The sequence below is a fragment of the Lepisosteus oculatus genome, chromosome 1 (genome assembly GCF_040954835.1).
Source record: "Lepisosteus oculatus isolate fLepOcu1 chromosome 1, fLepOcu1.hap2, whole genome shotgun sequence".
Taxonomy (NCBI): Eukaryota; Metazoa; Chordata; class Actinopteri; order Semionotiformes; family Lepisosteidae; genus Lepisosteus; species Lepisosteus oculatus.
Window position 1 is genome coordinate 16047760 of NC_090696.1, and position 20306 is coordinate 16068065.

Here is a 20306-nt window from a genome sequence, read left to right on the forward strand (position 1 = left end):
GACACCAGTTACTCACAGGACACACACCCTGGACTGGACGCCAGTTACTCACAGGACATACTTTAGAAATGCCAGTTAGCATTGTGAAGGATGGGAATCACTTCCCAGCCTTTTGGCTAAGATGAAGTGCAGCGTTGGGAAGGTTCTGGAAAAAAAAACCCACAAGGTGGAACACGAGCTCCACACAGAAGATGCTTCGGGCAAGAATCGACCCCGGGACCCCATGATCGGAATGACCCCAGTGACCCCTTGGGTCATGTCGGAGTTCTGGAGAGGGAGGGAGACAGCCACCTGCTTTTCCCGGTTCGAGCACTCCATTTTAAAAGAACTTTAGTTTCTTGTCACAAAGAATGCACAAGTATAAACAAAACTTTATAATATCATATAACTAAAACGATGTATGTCCCGCGGGCTGTTTTGACCGCGTTAGACCTTTGTTCGTACAGCTGCAGTGCCCTAAATCCGCACTTGTTTTTAAATAGTGAAATCGGCCGCTTTCTCTTTAAGAAAATGAGAGCTCCCCCTTCAGTCCGGCAGTCGGTGTTTTTTCCATGCAATACTGGCCTTGCATAAATTATGTTCATGACGTAGTGCAAAAGAGCAATTTTATATGAATTTTGTGGGACTTTTCTGCGGAAAGCGCCGTTTTCCAAGTGCCCCAAGGTGTTCGGAGTTCACCGGCGCTCCAGGTAACCGCGGGACCGTCATTAAATATTAAGGAGAGGAGGTTCTGAGGGGCTCCGACCCTCTTTATCAATGCAAATACCTCTTTGTGTTCAGCCATAGTGCCCAGCTGCAAGCTGTGAGATGAATTTTTAATTACCCGTCTCCTCAAACAGTAGCAAAGCGTTTCAAAAAAGAGCGAAAACGGTCAAAAAGTCTCGCTTGAACGGTAAGTTGCTCTTGGTAAGCGTTTTTTTGAAGGGGGTGTGCTTATTGTAAGAGGGAAGAAGGAGAATAAAATGGGAGGTTTTTTTTGTTTGGTTAATATGCAATGGTCTTAATTAGCATAATTTATATATTTATGATAAAGAGTGGGGGATAAAATATCAAATAGATCGCTTCGGCTGGCTACCGCAGCCGAGAGGCTCGGCGAGCGCGAGCGAGCGTGTGCGGGGCAAGCGGGGTCCCGGCGCGAGCGAGCGTTATTGGATCAGAACAGCTCGTGCCGCGGGAGGCGGCGGACCTGCGCGAGACCGCTCGGGCTGGTCGCGTCTGGGGCTCGCGGCGCGAGCGGCCGTGTTTTCATTGACGCTGTCGTGTGATCAATACATATTTATCATCTGTAGGATGCGATCCCCGTTTGTCCAGGCGGAAGAGGGGATGCGAGAGAGAGACTAGGCCCTAATAGGCCGCCTTCTAAAAAAGAGAGGAACGTCTCCACCTCTAAATGTTTATTTATACCAGATCGTCTTCTGTTAATAAGAGCAGTGTATTTCAAGAACATAGTCTCAGGTTGACACGTGTTACTAAAACGGGAACATAAAATACAACTTATACTTTCCTTTTTTCAGCCGTTGTTAAATATATTTTTTTAAGTATCGTGTTGTGCACTGAACTTGTAATGGGTGACAAGCGCTAGTTCCTATTTTGTCATCCTATTCTTGCAGCAGCCGTTATAAATAATTCATGAGATACTGTATTGTATTTGTATGCGTTATGTAACCTTGTGCATATTGAAATAACCCCTCCCCCAACCCCAAAAAGCCAAAGTGTGTTTTTAGAGCCAGTAAAATGACACCCATATTCGGGTTGTTTACATTTGCTGTACAAAGGGGCTTTGTACATGTAACCTGATTGAGCTCATTAACTGCAGATGTATTAAATTTTGCTATTCTTTAAAATATGTTGTTGTCACTTCTTTATTCTTTGGAGTTTGCCTAGAAAAGTGAAAAAAAGTGTGTTTTCGGTACGTCTGTACGTCAAGTACAAGTCAAGTAACTGAAAAGAACTATAAATCGGGCTACAGATCTTATTTCTTTAGTGACCCGCTTTTCAAAACTAGGCTTTAATTTTGCACGTTGTTAAATTACGCATCAGGCATCATTTTAAAAATTATTTACAGCTGTAAGAACTTTAGAATGGCTGGGCGTAAGAGAGTTCACAGACTTCTTACAAAATGTTAAAAATAAATTAATGACCAAATATGAATTATTGCAATTTGCATAGATTTTTAAGCTATTGTTAACTTTCACTAAGCAACCATAACATTCTGAGGTACTATGTATCCCCGCTTGCCTCTGTGTACCTGCAAATATTAGAGTTTGAACATGGGAGTTATAACATGCTACATTAAACATTAGCAGCTCAAAAGTAAGTATGGGGTAAATCGACCAGATCAGAATTAAGTCCAGTATATATTTTGTCTGGTGGAACTGGCGCAGTGGTTAGCATTGCCGCCTTGCAGCGATGATGCCCTGGGTTCATTTCCTGGGGTGCTGTCTGTGTGGAGTTTGCATGTTCTCCCTGTGTTTGCTCCCACAGTCCAAAGACAGGCTGTGCCCCGGCATGGACTGGCGCCCCGTTCAGGGCTCATCCAGTCTTGGGCCCTCTCCCCTGTCACCCTGAACTGGATAAAGACAGTATAAGATGTTTGTGTGTATAGGTGGATATGATTGATCAGTCAGCAGGCAAGCTATTTCAAGCTTATTTAGAGCCTGACACTGATCAGAATGTGTGTCTGGACCCTGAGCAGGTCCTGAGGAGCAAGGCCACCGTCTGGAGCTTTCCATCTCGGCTACACCCTGTGTCCCTAGACATCACGGTCACTCCCCTGTGTCCCTAGACATCACGGTCACTCCCCTGTGTCCCTGGACATCACGGTCACTCCCCTGTGTCCTGTGTCCCTGGACATCATGGTCACTCCCCTGTGTCCTGTGTCCCTGGACATCACGGTAACTCCCCTGTGTCCTGTGTCCCTGGACATCATGGTCACTCCCCTGTGTCCTGTGTCCCTGGACATCATGGTCACTCCCCTGTGTCCTGTGTCCCTGGACATCACGATCACTCCCCTGTGTCCTGTGTCCCTGGACATCATGGTCACTCCCCTGTGTCCTGTGTCCCTGGACATCACGATAACTCCCCTGTGTCCTGTGTCCCTGGACATCACGATAACTCCCCTGTGTCCTGTGTCCCTGGACATCACGATAACTCCCCTGTCCCTGGACATCACGGTCACTCTCAGTAGCTGCTCTTTGAACTGGAGTTTGAACCCTGAAAAGATAGCATCCCTGTTTCCCTTCCTTTTCCTAACAGCTTCTTCCAGTTCAGGGCTGTGGGGTGATCGGAGCCTGTCCAAGCAAGCAACAGGCTCAATGCAGGGTACACCCTGGATGGGACGGCAGTCCATTGCAGGGTAGACAGACACACACGTACTCAAATCCAGGGCCAGTTTTCCCAGAAGCCAGTTAGCCTACCAGTATGTCTTTGTACTATGGGAGGAAACTGGAGCACCAGGAGGAAACCCATGCAAACGTAGGGAGAACATGCAAACTCCACACAGACAGCACCCCTGGTTGGGAATGGAGCCCAGGGCCCCAGCGCTGTAAAGCAGCAATGCTCATCACTGTGCCACCATGTTACCCATCCCTGAAATATCTCATGTGCTGAACTTCCTGCTGTCTCATCGTCCAGTTTGCCTGACCATGACTGCGTGATTGAATCAGGGCCCCAGAACGAGACTTGGGACACACACTGGGATGCGCTCACTTGCAAGTGAACTTGCAATGTAAGGCAAATTTCACAGCTGGATTAGAATAGCTCCGATTCTGGTGTTCGGTGTGGAACCTCAAGGTGTCATGATTGAGCCAAGCGAGACACTGATTAGTCGCCCTGCTGACTTGGCAATATTCGCAAATGAGCCTCGATACCGATGTCTCTCTGGGCAACATGCCAGCAGTGGTTATAACCAGACAAACATGCCCTTTAACTGAGAGTGAGGTCATCAAATGCAGCTCCATTGGAAGAAATAGTAGTGAGCAAACCAGCTACCCGCGAATTCTAAAATAGCTCTAAATATTAATGAGACCCAGTTGCATTCAAATTCTGCTCCAGACTCTGGGGTTCTGCTTTTGTGGTAAAAAATGTAAATCCATTGTATATTTTTTTATACAATATATTGTATATGTAACCCCTGCGGCTAAAATTTAGACTCATTATTACGTGGCGTGTTGGAGGGTGTTTTAGAAACAGCTGGTAGTTTATTTGTTTATTTGGCATTCTTTAGCTCCATGTGAAGGGAGCAATTTGAACAGACTGGAAGAGTCTGGCAGAGTTTTGAGGGGAGAATTCTCAAAACTCTGCAATTATTCTGAGGTTATTCTGATGCTCCCATGAATTTTACAGAGTTGTCTAGACAGCCTAACTTCATTATTCATTATAATAATAACAAGAGTAACGAAGAAAGTGAGTGAAGCAGTGAAGGCGCTGGTTCAGAGCTCAGGTGAAGCTGCACAGTCCAGGTGTTGCCGAGTCGAGCCTGACCAGTGACCAGTGACCAGTGACCAGTGACTGGTGAGACTCTGGGCTGGGCTTGACCTCTGTGACTTGCCCACCGTTCTGATGACGTCATGCAAGAGCTGTGTCGCTCTCTGCTACATGTGACTGTGGGCCAAACAGTACTTTCAAATCTGGATTTTGTAACTGGATTAAAGGCTGCAGATGTGTTTCAACCAGATCTGAAAAGATAGTATTAAAGGGGCTATATTATGGGAAAATCTGGAATTTATAACCATGATGATAATGGCGTATTTTAATTATCACTTAAAACATACATAGTATAGCACTATGATGGCACAGTGGTTACCTTCGCTGCCTCACAGCGCAGGGTCCATGGGTTTAATTCAAGACCTGGGGTGCTGTCTTAACCTCCAGTATCTTTGGACTGTGGGAGGAGACCAGAGCACCCAGACGAAAAGCATACGAACATGGGGAGAACATACTGTCTCCGTACAGCACCCCAAGAATTGAACCTGGGACCCCAGAGCTGTGAGGCAGCAATCTTAGCTACTGCTCCACCTTTCTGCCCAAAAAGGTTCATTCAAAATAAAAAAGTAAATATGATAATCATTACCGGACTGCAGCTTTCTGTATTTAGTTGTTTGTTTCACGAAGACGTAGTGGTGGCGAGGTTTTGTTACCGGCGCCGCCCTGCTGGATGGAAATGGTAATGCAACTTGTTGTTGCTTCCCAGTATGAAGGTTCTGTGACAGCTGTATGACCCAGGAAGGGACCATGGATTCAGAGGAGCTGACAGGCAACGACGGGCCTCTCACGGTCAATGAGCAGGTATGTCTCCGTTCCTGCGTTGAACTCACTTCCCAGATCGTGTGACTTCCCGTTGACCCCATTCCAGACCTGTCCCATCCCTCTCTTCGGTTTCTGAAAGGAGACCCTGGCTGGAGGCGTTGGCGTAAGGCTGCTCTGTTTCTGGTGTTTGCAAAGGCCAGGGAGACGAAATCTGCTGCCGAGTCCGTGCCCAGTCCATTCTGCAACAGCTCCCGTTGAGATGTTTCATTTTCAGATGTTTTACTAATTCTCCAGTGAGCAGGGCTTTGTGAAACCTGAACAACTCAAACTCACCTCTGTGGTGGAACCAGAGCCTTGTTCCAGCACTTGGCAGCTGCTGAGAGCTACACCTGCTGTCACTGACTGCTAGAAAGCATTTGCTGATAATTTGTCCCAGATGAGTCCCAGCTAAAATCGGTTTCTTTATTCTGTAGCACTTGCTACTGGACTGGGTCATGGATTTGTCTTTCTATGTCTTTCTAATGGGCATTTCCATGGTCTGAAAGCAGAGACAAAATCGTTTCAAATGCTCGTTGCACCAGTAAGCTCCTCCTTGTCTCTCCGGCAGGGAGGACATCAGGAGGTTTGCAGTCCAGAGGAGTCTATCTGGCTCGTTTGGTTTTTAGAAACTGATTGATCCCAGAATCTCATCAATAGCATGGCTGGGCAGCTTGTTCCTCGCTCCCATGAGCCTCTGTGTGATGTCCTGTTCTCAGGTCACAGCCACTCGTAACAGCTCAAGTAAGATCACTTTATTGGCCATATACAATTTCTTATATTAGGAATTTGTCTTTTCGTATACCCCAGCTTGCTCTCCATGAGACACACAGACAAGGAGAGAGAAGCTTGGGGTCAGAGCGCAGGGTCAGCCATTTATACGGTTCCCCTGGAGCAGTTGGCGTTAAGGAGTAGGGCCCCAATAGGGTAGGATTCCTCTGCCGGCCGCGGGATTTGAACCGGCAACCTTCCAGCCCCAGGCGCAGATCCATAGCCACAGAGCCACACTGAACAAGTCGGTTCAGTGCAGAAAGAAAAGCTTTATTTTTTGCCATTTGCCCCTCCCTTGTCCCCTTCAGGTGATCGTGATGTCCGGACAGGAGACCATCCGAGTCCTGGAGGTGGAAGTTGACGCCTCTGTGCAGGCAGCGGGGGCTGATGGGAAAAGGGGGGAGAGCGTGGGCGGTCCGGCCCTGGAGCCAGGTGAAACGCGTGCGGACGACCCCCCGGCACCGCAAGGACATGCTGGGACCGCAGGTGGGACCCACAGGGTGCTAGAACTGAGGGTTCAGGGAGACCTCAGAATGGGTTAGCTCTGTGTGGTTGGAATCGGGGCTGGGTGTCACTGCCCAGCTGAGACCCGGACTCGAATGAAGCACAGTGGGCTAACGGGGATCGCAGTCATCCAGGATCTCGTGCGAAGCTTGGGAAGGGTTCCGAGCGAGAGGAGAACAAGTGAGGTTTCCCTGTCCTCCCTCTGAGGCTAGTCCAGAGACAGGATAGTGCGATTAAAGGCAAGCTCATATGTCTGAGCACACATGCATGTTCTGGCAAATTTTGGCGCTGTGTCACAGTTGACAGTTTCTGCAAAGAGTAAAACAGCTGATGAAAAGGCAACTCCTGGGACAGGAACTCATTTGCTTGGATTGCACTCCAATCCGTTACATTCACTTAACTGGTATGTCCTGGGGGGAGTTTGCATGTTCTTCTTGGATTGCAGCTTTTGCTCGGCGCTCCAGTTTTCCTCCCACTTTCCAAAAACATAAGAGTGGAAGTAAGAGGAGGCCATTTGGCCCATGAGATCTGTTCGGTAGCTGATGAACCCAAAGGGCTCATCCAGCTGTTTCCTTAAGGAAACACAACGGCAGGTAGCTTGTTCCCAACTCCCATATCCCAGAGACGCGGCTGGGATAACTGCTGTCTCTACAGTGGATTAGTGCTGTATCCATGATGGCACCTCATATTCCTAGGATATGGTCTGGGTTGTTGGACCCTTCCCGGGAGTAAGCAGATTTCTGATAAGGAATGGGTTGATCCGGTTACGGGAGATGGCTGAAGTGACTGGGGACTGACTAACTTGCGTGGAATGGGACGTCAGTGACCATGTTGCCCATCCTTGTTCTGAAGTCCCGCTCCCTGTTCTCTCATCTGCGCGTCGTTCCCGCTCTCTTCCTCAGCTCCCAGCGATGGGGAAGCAGCCCTGGTCCCACCGGCCCCAGCTGCCCAGACGGTGCCCCAGGCTGGCGCCACCACCGTGTCCTTCTCCTCCCAGCCTCAGACGGCGCTGCCCATCACTGTCCAGGCGGGCCCCCAGGTGAGGCCGAGCGCGGTCGGGCAGCCCTGGGGGAGCGGAGCTGTCCTCGTCCAGGACAGTGGAGTCCATGGGATCCTGTCGTGCTGGGGTCCATCAGACTGCCTGATCTCTGCACAGCGTCCGTCTCCCTCAGTCTGTAACCGTCCCTCTGTCTCTGTCTCCCACTCTGCCTCACTTTCTCTCTCTTCTGTGCTCTGTCTCTGCTTTGATTGGTGATTCAAAACCAGGACAAGAAAACACATGTTCTCATCTATCCCCCTATTTGGCTCCTCTAAGCTCCACCTCCTCCTCAACCTCTTTCGCCTGCTATTCTCCCTCACCCACTCTCCCTTTTTCTCTCCCTCTCTCATTATCTCTCTTTCCCCTCATCTCCCTCTCTCCTCATCACTGTCTCACTCTCCCCATCTCCCTCTGACCTCCCTGTCTCACTGTCCCCGTCTCCTGTCTCTCTCTGACCTCCCTGTCTCCCTCTCCCTGTCTCCTGTCTCTCTCTGACTTCCCTGTCTCCTGTCTCCCTCTGATCTCCCTGTCTCTCTCTGACCTCCTTGTCTCCATTTCCCTGTCTCCTGTCTCTCTCTGACCTCCCTGTCTCCCTCTCCCTGTCTCCTGTCTCACTCTCCCTGTCTCCTGTCTCTCTCAGACCTGCCTGTCTCCCTCTCCCTGTCTCCTGTCTCTCTCTGACCTCCCTGTCTCCCTCTCCCTGTCTCCTGTCTCACTCTCCTTGTCTCCTGTCTCTCTCAGACCTGCCTGTCTCCCTCTCCTTGTCTCCTGTCTCTCTCAGACCTGCCTGTCTCCCTCTCCTTGTCTCCTGTCTCTCTCTGACCTGCCTGTCTCCCTCTCCCTGTCTCCTGTCTCTCTCTGACCTGCCTGTCTCCCTCTCCCTGTCTCCTGTCTCTCAGCTGCTGACACAGGACGGGCTGACCACAGTGGTGACGGGGATGATGGCTCAGACAGGCGCAGTGACCCAGCCCCTCCTGATCCCCCTCAGCGTGGCGGGGCAGATGGGCGGGCAGCAGGGCCTGGCAGTCCTCACCTTCCCTACGGCCACCGTGACCACCCTCCCAGGGCTGACCGCTGCGTCCCCAGCCGGGGGGGTCCTGAAACTGCCCTTCACCGGCCTGCAGGGTGAGAAGCTGCAGCGTGCTTGTGAAAGGGCACCAGTGTGATAGACACAGTAGCTAACACCATTTCAGTGCTGTTGTACTGGTGTCCGGGAGGCAGTAGGTGGCGCTTTTCTCTCTGGGCCCCAACAGTAACAGACCTACTACTGTACTGTTGTTTGCATACCTTGTAACCTTGTGGGCTGGAAAACTAATTGTTCAAAGGGAATCGTGCCAAATGAAGAGAATGTGGAGGTGGCACGGTGGAACAGTGCTCAGCATTGCAGCCTGGGTTCAGATCCGGCCCTGGGGTGCTATCTGTGTGGAGTTTGCATGTTCTCCCTGTATTCGAGTGATCTCCTCTGGGTGCCCTGGTTTCCTCCCGCAGTCTAAAGACATGCCGGTAGGTTAAATGGGTTAAATGGTAGGTTAAAATTGGCCCTGGTGTGTGTGTGTCTGTGTGTGCCCTGCGATGGACTGGCGTCCCCTCCAGGGTGTACCCTGCCTTGTGCCCGTTACTTGCCAGGTTAGGCTACGACTCCCCCACAGAAAATGGACGTCTGGAAAGGAATGTGGAGGAAGTAGTCCAAGATTCATAGCTGCGCCAGTTGCTAGTTAACAATCTAGGCGTGCAGTAGGACTAGTGCCACATCTTCTTTTCTCTTTCCAGCGGCCACCGTGTTGAACGCCGTCCAGCCGCAGCTGCACACCCCTGCGCAGACGGTCCTGCAGCAGCAGGCGCAGCCGCAGATGACGCAGCCAGCTGCGCAGAGCAACGCCAGTCCCGCTGCGGCCGCTGTGCCCAAAGCCTCAGAGCCCAGCGCAAGCGTGGCCACGCTGCAGACGGCGGGCATCTCCATTAACCCTGCCATTGTGAGCGCACTGCCCCTCGCCCGCCCATAGGTCCAGTGAGGCAGGTCACTCCCTCCTGCTGCAGGAAAGCCCTGCAGGCTCCCCTGGCACTCTCACTGACGGGGCTCTCCAAGAACTAATAAGTCAGGAAGGAATGAATTCAGCAGCAGCTGTGTGTGACGGGGATTTCCCAGGAGCTGGGGCGCGATCGGTAGAGCCCATCTAGGTGAGGGAGGGGGTCCGTCAGGGTCGAGCCCAGTGGCTAATCAGGCCAGAGCTCGTCCCAGCTGAGGCAGGCCAGGGCAGCCTCTGTGTGAGCCTGCCAGTCGGGACCCTGTCCTGTCGCAGGGTTACCTCGAGCACGGGCGGGACTGTGACGCTCATCCTGCTCCAGGGGGGCCGAACAGCTTGTCAAGACGCACGCGGCTCAGTGGGCTGGAGGGTCAGGGGACCACGCCCGGTCGCTCTCATCTGCAGCCCCTGTCGCAAAAAAAACCCCAACCATAATATGGGATTCCCAGTTCGGGTGGGCGGAATGTGAAAAGTTAGAGGAAAACCTAAGAAGTGTTGTTGTTGTGCTTTGTCATCTGATAAAAGGTCTGGTGGAATTAAATCACAAGTCATTCTGCTCTCCAGCACTAGAAGGTATGAAGACCAGACTCCCGTTGTACAGCGGTCTGATGATCCATTCCAGACTTTACCAGCTGCAGGGCTTTCTGGACATAGATATTAGATCCTGCCTGGATAACGTGGGCACATGTAGCGCAGAGCACTCTGGTGTAGATGTGTGTATGAAGTAAATAATGTGGAGCACATGGCCTTCCTGCCCTGTCAGTGCAGTTTACAGTCCAGTTTGCAGCTCATGAGGAATCCCCAGTGGATCCAGCAGCTGTACTAAGGGGGGTTGTTTGCCTCCCAGCTGTGAGGTGAAATGGCCACCGTTTCAACACGGATGAACCACGCGTGTAGTTTTTGCCGGGATTGTCCAGGGATCACCTGGGATTGTTTACAGACAGCACCGCGGGCAGGGGCAGTGTGGTCTCCACGCTCTAGGTCTGCCGCCTGAGAATGGCGTCGGCCTTTTTCGACTTTCTCCGCGGGTCAGGGTCCGATGAGGACGGTACTCGGAATCCCGGCAGAATCTCGGGTCAGATGAGGCCGACGGGCCGATCAGGCTCCTCTCGTTCGTAGACGGGGTGCCGGGGGGGCCTGGCTGGGGGGCCCCAGCTGATCACCTGTCTCTGTGTCGCAGATCAGCGCCGCCTCTCTGGGAGCCCAGCCCCAGTTCATCAGCTCCCTCGCCACCACGCCCATCATCACCAGCGCCATCTCAGGCATGCCTGGCATCACCGGGCAGATCATCACCAACGCGCAGGGGCAGGTAAGGCGGGGGGATCATTGTTATGATTTCCTGGCACCAGTGAATAGCGCTTTCCTCTCTTTGAACTAATTGGCCTGGATTCGGCTGTGTTCAGTCCTTGGGAATGAAAATTGCTTCCTGAATGTGACTAATTAACGTAATTAGTTCTTCTATGCTGAAGATTACCATGCTTGTACTACACCGTACAGCAGTAATAAAGGAAATGATTGTGAGTCCTTTATGACAATTACTCTGTGGTGAATCAGGCTAATGTGCAAAAAGAAGGGAACAAATGTGACAATATGGCAAAAACAGTATTATAAAATGTCCATGGTAGGCCTTTAAATGGTGGTTTGTGATCTTCACCCCTGGGGTCGCTCTGGTTGATCTCTCGGGGGTCTGTGACCTGTGCTCTGTGCTCTGCGCTCTGCCAGGTGATCGGGACCCTGCCCTTCCTGGTGAACCCAGCCTCCCTGGCCACTGGCTCCACAGTGTCCCCTGCCCTCTCCACCCAGAGCCTGCAGGTCCAGACCGTCTCCCCGCAGCTGGTGCTCAACGCCCAGGGCCAGATCATCGCCACTATCGGCAACGGGCCGACGCCGGCCACAGTCCTGCCCAAGCCCAGTGTGCCAACACAGGCCCCCGCCAAGCCGACAGCACAGGTACGAGGCACTGGTCACCACGTGAATCCCAGAAGCAGGGTGTTTCATGCTGCTGCCTGTCCGTGTGCATGAACTCAAGGTAGCAGGTTTGAAACATCAGGCGTCCGCTGCAGGCTTCTGTACAAGAGCTCAGATTGACTCTTGCAGTCGTGCGTCTTCCTGGTATGGTCTTCTTGCTTCAAAAAGACACTGGATTACTTAGACTGATCGCTGTTGAAGGGGCTGGAAAAGAGGAGGTCATTTTGAATCCTTCAGAAGAAACAAGAAAAGCTAGCTCGATTACTTGCTAGAAGATCATCCGAGGATCTTGTCCTGCCACCTCTTGAAAAAAGCTGGGACATCGGCATGTACGTACCATGGGCCCACGAATTGCACATCAACTGCAGATGTGCACATGCCTCTTCAAATGGCTTGACTGGCTGAGGCCATCTGTATGCGGTCTGCAGATCTGTGTTTATTTCTCACACAGTCTGTAGATGTGTGGTCTGCATGCCACAGAGCGAGAGCTGTTGCCAGTCGCCAAGGCACACTGAGAAAAACTGCACTCTTTCATCCTGTGCGAATGCACCGGCGAGCTGTATGGACGCCCAAGCGAATGACTCCCTGTCCGCTGTGCAGTCTGTGATCGTCAGCCCCCAGGTGACCCTTAGACTCTGCTGTGTTGTCACTCGCAGGCAGTGCAGTGGGGGTGCTGTAGCCTCCGTGCTGCTGCCTGTAGGATATAATGCCAGTCTCTCTGCTTTTGCTGAGCGGTTTAATGTTGAGTATCACCTGCAGGGCAGGTCCAGTGGATCTTGTGGATTTGCATTTGCTCGGCCCTATCCGGGAGGGGGCCCTGTATTATGCACGATCGACTGTGATCCAGGTCCATCACATTCTCACAGTGTGGCCCAGTGTGCTGCTCTGCCGTCCAGATCAACCTGGGTTCAGCTTCCTGTTCTGTTACATTAACAGCATCCTCTTCTTCCTGTTGCCTTCTGCCGCCTTTCTGTGATGCTCTCAGCGTCCAAGTTATTAACTGTACTATCGTGCACTGTTGTACTATGACTCTGGGCAGATCCGGAGTGTGTAAAATGCGTTCAGGCCCACAGATCTCCTCTATACTTTGTCCCTGAACTGTGCGGGGAGGTGATCGAGTGACCTTCGATCTGAAGGAGTTCAGAAATTGCTCAGCTGGCCGGAAGCACACTTGAGACAGAAGGGGAAGGCATGTGTCGGTTCGGTTCAGTTTATTGTCATATGCACAAGTGTAATGGAATACATATTTGCATGTATGCTCCAATACAAAGACATTAAGGAAACACCAAAAACATTAACACAGAACAGCAGCAGCAACAACAACAAGTTAAATAACATACATCTTAGAAAAAAAACACATTAGTGTGAGCCAGAGCCAGTCAGTGAATCTGGACGTTCGTGCCTTGATGCTCCTATAACGCTTACCAGAGGGGAGAGGGAAGGGAAATGAGAAACCAGGATGACCAGTATGATCCTCGGCGATACTTCCAGCCTTCCTGAGACAGCGAGTTATAAAAATGTCCACAATGGAGGGGAGCTGTACTCCAGTGATGGACTGGGCTGACCTGATCACCCCCTGTAACGCCTGATCACCCCCTGTAAGTCCTTCTGGTCAGACAACGAGATACTGCCACACCACACTGTAATACCTAGATTACACACTGTAATAATCAGATTTGTGCCTCTGCTGTTGTTTGTAGCAGCCGATCAAGCAGAGCTTTGGGGTTCCACCTCTCCTCACGTGTAGTTATGATGGCCGCCTGTCTGTCTGGCGCGTGCGTGTGGTCACGGCTCTTGCGTTTCAGAACAGGCCAGCGATGGGGAGGGGTGTGTGCGACAGCCCTGGAACGAACCCAGTGAAGAGTCTGTTCTTCCCGAATGTCCATTCCAGGGGTCCGTGGTGACGGGAGTGACGGTGTCTCAGGCCCCGGTGGTCATCGCGCCCCAGCCCTCCCCAGTCAAGACCGTGACGAGCATCTCCTCCTCGGTGGCCATCGGCTGTGGAGACACCCCAACTGTCGGACAGCTTGTCAACAGTAAGAGCTCGTGCTAACTATCACGTGACTACCCTGCAGAGAACAGACATCCTTCACAGGACGCTACCCTGGGGGGGTTTCCTTTCGTGCTCCGAATATTTCACCCTGGGGTGAATTTATTTAGAAGGACGTTGCGATCGCCAGTTATTTTTGATTGCATAGCCCATTCCCAGTTTGGGACTGCCGGTGTGTCAAGACTCAGCCTTCCAGATACAAGCCCTTCACCACACAGGAGGGGATCCCGCCACTGTCGGAGCCACTCGTCCTGTGTTCGACACGCTGCTGGTCCCACTGACGCTGACGTGAGCGTGAGGCCACTGCAAGGTTGCAGGTGCCTGGCGAGTGGCTGGTATGGGTGTTTTGCTGGCTGACCAAAGCCCTGACTGTCCCACCAGCGCTGTATCAGCTCCGTTCAGTCAGCCAGTGGCACGACCAAGGTCATGGCCAGCTTGGGTACCTGTAGTCAGGGCTGGGGTACGTGATGTCATCTGGGAGTGGAAAAGTCATTGCACTTGTCTTGCCAATCGCTGAAGTCTTCCCCCCCGTGTAAAATGAGGATGAGCGTGGTAGACGACCTCTAAATCAATAGATGATCGTCATGCCCTTCTTGTCCGTTCCTCTTTCAGAGCCCCAGCCTCCCGGGACGGACGAGGAGGGGATCAATCTAGAGGAGATCCGCGAATTTGCCAAGAACTTCAAGATTCGGCGGCTGTCCCTGGGCCTGACGCAGACTCAAGTGGGCCAAGCACTCACTGCCACAGAGGGCCCCGCTTACAGTCAGTCTGCCATCTGCAGGTAAGAGCGCCACCTGGTGGCTGGGAGGAAGAACTGCGGGGGGGGAGAGAGAGTGAGGGTGCCATTCACTCAGCCTGCTAAGATTGTAATTTCTGGTGAAAATACAATGTGTTCATTGCTTTTTTAGTCTAATTTATTTTGCTGCCATAGTTTGAAAAAGCTATTTAGGGATGGTAATAATGGCACGGAAACAAAAGCTAGATGGTGAATATTTTGTTCTTCTGAAGAGGTTTTAGCAGGGAGCTGCATCAAGCGTCATGCAGGGTGCAAAAGAACGAGTAGAGATTCATTTCATGCTGAAGACTGGGGATCCACTTTAGGCGGGAGTTAGGGATCGGGAATGTGTGGCAGAGGACTGAAGAAAGAGCTTGTACGATTGGGTACAGGAGGCGAGACGGCGTGTCCGAAGCAATGGAAATCTGGTACACGAATGAATGGAGAGACTTGGACAGAATTGAGTTGATCATTGAGAGATGGGGGAAGGCGAGGACCTAGTTTAAGGATACTTTTGGTTTTTCCTCCTTGGATCCACAAGAAAGGTTGGTATAACCGTGGCACGCGAGAGGGCCAATGAAGAACTCTCAGAGAAATCTGTGATCCTGCTGCACTAACGTGTTCCCCGAAGAGACGGACCCGTCTGCATCCTGTCTGGCCAGTGTAGATAGTGGGGAACTGTTCAACAGTCATCAGTATGGACAAGGTGCATGTGGGGGGAAAAAAGGCTCCAGTTGAAGGGTTATGCAGTGAAAAAGTGTGGCTGGTGACCTGAGGAAAATGAGAGTGTGCTGAGGGTGGAAGTGAATGGTAAGTGAAAGGCTGTTCTGTGCAGGACCATTTCCTTATGTCATTTAGTGTCGTCCGACAAAACAAATGGGTTTAAAAGTGTATTATGACCCGCACTCCAGAACCACTCTCTTTAGAGTAAATGCATGGGCTTACATTTTGGAAACTTGTAAGCCTTCTCATGTAAAGCTGCAGACTTTGTAAGACGGCACCTGCAAAAGTAAAGGGGGGAACTTAATTTCATTATGGGGTTCTGAGCAGAACAGACAACCTAATCTTGAGGATTGCCTTCTGAGAGCGTGGCTTCAGGAGAGCCAACCAAATATATAGACCAAGCCTGTCTGCTTTCATCCCCACTGGCAGCAGTCCTGATGACAAGCTCCGAAAGAGAGCGGCCTTGCAAAAGCAGAAATGAACCACATACTTGCGGTGTAGATAGGGGTACCCTTTGTGAATGTCCCTCCTAATGTGTGCTCCAGGTTCGAGAAGCTGGACATCACCCCCAAGAGCGCCCAGAAGCTGAAGCCGGTGCTGGAGAAGTGGCTGGCCGAGGCCGAGCTGTGGAACCAGAAGGGCCAGCAGAACCTGATGGAGTTCGTGGGCGGCGAGCCCTCCAAGAAGCGCAAACGGCGGACCAGCTTCACGCCGCAGGCCATCGAGGTCCTCAACGCCTACTTCGAGAAGAACGCCCTGCCCACCGGCCAGGAGATCACCGAGATCGCCAAGGAGCTCAACTACGACCGCGAGGTGGTCCGCGTCTGGTTCTGCAACCGCAGGCAGACCCTCAAGAACACCAGCAAGCTCAACGTTTTCCAGATCCAGTAGCAGGAGGCGGGGAGGGTGGGATGGGGTGGGGCTGGGGATAAGCGGATGGGGGGGGGGGGGGGCACTGGAACTTCCATTTGGAAAAGGGGGTGAGGTGGGGAGTGGAGGGGAGGAGAGGGGGAGCGCTGAATGGGAGGTAACCCTAAGGTGTTCAGAGACTGAACCCACTCTCTTGCCCCTCACCTCTGGTACTGATCGCCTGCGTCATTGCTCGCCCCGATTGCAAGACTGTTCGTGTGTCACTGTGTGTGTGAGCCCCACACCTGAAGACGGCAGGAGCACCACATTCAGTGCAACCTGCTTAGTCCCCCTTACCTGACTCTTGATTTAGCAGACTTGGTGGGGCCCCGATGTCTTGGGGAAATGTGCGTGGAGGCATTCCACGTTCGCTCACCTCCTGCACGGGCGGCGTGCTCACTAGTGCGGCGTCGGATCTCCACCCGGCGTGCACCGATCCCCTCCTTCCGTGTGGAAATAATGCGGGGATCTTGGAATCTTCGGGATCGCACGCCTCGATTCTGCAGAAGATCCTGACTCGTGAAGCTCTGAATCTCTCCTCCCAGCTACATGGACGCTGTCACTCACAAGCCTGCGTTGGATGGGTTATGAATGAGAATCCGCAGAGGAATTATAAATTGTGCACTAGGGCTATTGCAGCTTACTGGACAATCAGTCACGCTTTGATGGGAAATAGGGACTGAAAGGTACAAAGACTATTCCACTGTCCTTGTTTCATTCCTCTGCTGGAGTGACGTACCTGATATGGTTAACGGGAAGAGACTAGATGAATGAAAAACTGTCTTATTGTTTTAAACAGAGGAGGGGAGGAGGAGGCGTTTGACTCCGAGAGTGCTGGAGAAGACATCGCTGTCTGACCCTGACTCGTTTCGCAACAAGACAGCTGAGAACCGGTGCAAGAAGCTTCAAGCACTTAGAAATGGCGGCATCCTGTTTGTTCAACGAAAAACACAGATGGCATGGCCTTCAGAGCTTGAAAGTGGACTTCCTGTTCATGTCTGGAGCCGTGGACATCCTAGAAAGACATAAAATCCGTAAGGAAGATGAACCGCCCTTGACAGTAACGAGGTTGGTAAGCAGGAATGCTGGGAATTCGGCAGCGCTCTCTCCCAAGTCATGGGATGAAACAGGTGGGAGAGGAGCACGTACTTGTTAAACTCCGGGATGTCCCGGAGTCAATCAGAATAGCGCGAAAATTAAAGTTTCCGACCAGGGGAAGCGCACAGGATCACCAGAGCACGACTTGTTTCACACCTACCCTCCGTCCCCTCACCCACACGGTTTGTCCCACGCCCTACCTTGCCAGGATATCGGTGCCACCTGGCTCCCTCTACACAGGTATTTTCCAGTATTTCTTCTAGCCCCATGTGTGGTGGGAGAAAGAGACAGCCACACTTCGTTCTGGACAAAAGTGGACTTTCGGCACAACCCTGAAAAACCGACAGGGGTCGGGAAGAGGTGTGATAGATGATAGCACCAGTATAGTTATTATATAATTATATAATTAAGAGGCATGCATGGTTAAACCACCGGTTCTCACAAAGTCCTTCGGAAAGTCCTTCAGTCCAGCTGCAGTTCTGATTTCTGCCCCAGCATACCTCCATCCCCCTGCCTAACTAAAGAGTAGTTTGTTTCCAGAACTGCTGATGGCTCTTTTAAGGCTCTAACCCTCATTCCCATCCTGACAGCTTCTAGGTATTTTTTATGCTCTGCTTCTAAGGACTTAGGATGATGATGGCTGGTGGGGGGGTTGGCGCTCTCTGTGCCATTTGACCCCTTCCAAAAGAACAGAAGTATGTGCTTTGGCCATTGTGACATCATAGGTCATTATCGCTGTGCTCCTGGCTCACAAATAGGTAAATAACAGACCAAAAAGCAAGTGCTGTAGCTCTTTGGAGCCTTTTGTTACTGTTCTTCTGGAGGAGGTCTTTGTGGACACGCCAGTACTGCAGAAACACAGGGCAGGTAGCGAGAAGCCTAGCTGAGCATGATCTGGACCATGCCAAGACAAATTACAGTTAAGGTTAACTGTATCGCCGGCGCTGTGACTTGTGTGGAAGTATAGTGCCACCATTTGTCTTGGCTTGTAACTGGTAGGGGCGTAAGATCAAGGAATCTGCTGGAACAAGTTCTCAAGACATTTCAAGACGTGCAGCCGTGATGCTGCGACAGGTGAACTGCTCCGGACTACCAGGCAAACGGGTTTGTTCACTTCGGGATACAGAAGGCATGAAATAATGAAAACCAACTGCAAAGCGTTCCTGACCCATAATGTGAAGGGGGGGGGGGTTTGGCTTGAAAAAAAGCCTCTTTACACCTTTTCAGTTTACAAGGAGATAAAGCAGTTGTTTTTCAATCTTGTAGCGCCAGTCATATTTTATTTTTCTCTTTTACAGAAATGTTAGAAATGGTACTGACGTAGCCTCTTAAACTGAGAGGCAGTGTGGTATTTTCTTTTTATCTGTTGCTTTACAGATAACAGTCCCGGACGTTGTTGGAAAGTCCTCAAAATGTGTGGTATCAGCACACTGAATACACCTGGAGATGCAGAGAGCCATTTTCGTAAAACACTTCCTGTCAGGCTAAGATAGCTCCCTCTTTATTACTAATCGGAAAGTGACATTGCAGAGAAGATGTGAAGTGAACTCTTTCAGTGCCAATTTAAGAGACCCCTGCATGGGTAGCTAATAGTTCCTTTTTTGACTTTGAAAAATTAGGACGAAAGTGTTCCCTGAGAATGTCAGAATGTTTGTTCAACCTTTGTCCTTTTTATAAAAACAGTGTAGCAAATTATATTTGGCAAAATATATGTTGTGCATGTAGGGCTTTGATATCTCCAAAGCTTTTACTTGGTCTCTCTCTTGTGAGACTGGAAATACTGAGAAAATGTTTAAAAAGACACATTTTGCGAACAGTACATTACTGCTTTCCACCTCTGCCCACCTTGGTGTAGTGTATTTTGTAAAGGCACAAGTAAAGGTTTATTCCACGCTGAAAAGAGGAGAAAAGAAACACAACGTTTCGGCTGGGGAGCCTTCTTCAGGTGTGAAGAAGAAGGCCCCACAGCCGAAACGTTGTTCCTCTCTTCTCTTTTCAGCATGGAATAAACCTTTACTTATGCCTTTGCAGCCTACGCATGCTGATGCAGCTCCCGACTTGAATTACTTGGTGTATCTTGACTGCAAACCTGTTTTTCTTGTAGTGTCTGCAACATTTCTCTTGAAAAAAAGTTTTTTTTTTTTTTAAAGGCATGAACCACTCTCCCAGAAGGGGGTATTTTGGGGTTGATTCTCTGAGCTTATTCGAATCATGTTCTGAACGAGCCCTGAACGAGAGTATGGAAAGAGTCCTCCCAGTTGAGTTTAATTAACTCCACAGATACAAGCCTCCCGGTGACCCGGTTTGTGAGATCAAATTAGCGGGATCAACAAAAAATCAGGACTGAGGGAATTATCCATTCAGTATGGTTGTGGGAGAGCAGGTCAAAAAAGTTGTTTCTTGTTTCTAGAGTCTTTTCTGTACATTTCTTCATAGGTGTTTCCTAGTTCTCTTTTCTTACACAGTAGGGTAGCCAAATGATTTGGCGTTAGGATGACTGTCCCCTACTGTCTCCTCCCTCTGCTGTAATTATGTAGTATTGCTAAAGTAATTGATGCCTGTAGAGACAGTTAAATCACATTTTCTTGTCTGAGCATTTGAACAGTGTTTATTTTTTTACTGCCTGCTCTAGCCCTGAACACTAGCGTTAATCATTTTCTTCTCTGTCATGCATTTATCCGGCCCCAGTCTCCAAGAGACCCAGTTATTCAGGTTTAATGCTATTTTCAGTCAGCGACTTAATATGTACATCTTACGTTATGCTTTCAGTATCTTCTGCCTTTGTTTTCCTGCACTGCGCAAATTGCTTTCATTGTGACGATCTGATCATAAAACCATTCCATCTTCACAATATTTGGCCAATAAACGACCTGTATTTCTTTAAAAAAAAGTGTTTTGAAAGCCACACATAGCTAAGAGGATGTGCTGGAAATTGCATGAATTCTAGCACTTTGAAAACAAAAATAGAGGAACTTTGCCTCAGTTGACCGTGCAGACAAGGAGTTGCGTAAACTGTTCGAAGGAACATGTAAAAGTTTATTCCATGCTGAAAAGAGAAGAAAAGAAAAACAACGTTTCAGCTGTGTAGCCTTCTTCAGGTGTGAGGAAGGCTCCACAGCCGAAACGTTGTGTTTTCTTTTCTTCTCTTTTCAGCATGGAATA

General features: G+C 50.4%; 1 protein-coding gene and 1 long non-coding RNA gene across 3 annotated transcripts; both read left to right on the forward strand.

The window, feature by feature from the left end:
• The first annotated feature begins 529 nt into the window (after nt 1–529).
• pou6f1 (POU class 6 homeobox 1) lies at nt 530–16033 on the forward strand. Of its 2 annotated transcripts, none has more exons than XM_015344049.2 (11): nt 530–892; nt 5192–5286; nt 6363–6540; nt 7461–7597; nt 8497–8722; nt 9368–9570; nt 10802–10930; nt 11344–11571; nt 13481–13625; nt 14252–14420; nt 15683–16033. In XM_015344049.2, exons 2-11 carry the CDS (start codon nt 5215–5217, stop codon nt 16026–16028), a joined length of 1833 nt encoding a protein of 610 aa, XP_015199535.2. In that variant the 5' UTR covers nt 530–892; nt 5192–5214; the 3' UTR covers nt 16029–16033. The 2 variants fall into 2 exon arrangements, with proteins under 2 accessions (XP_015199535.2, XP_015199534.2); XM_015344048.2 differs by having other exon boundaries at nt 530–689.
• Nucleotides 16034–16094: 61 nt separating this feature from the next.
• LOC138224201 (uncharacterized) lies at nt 16095–19915 on the forward strand. Its single transcript, XR_011182567.1, has 2 exons — nt 16095–16732; nt 16846–19915. It is a non-coding gene; the product is annotated as an uncharacterized lncRNA (long non-coding RNA).
• The last annotated feature ends 391 nt before the right edge of the window (nt 19916–20306 follow it).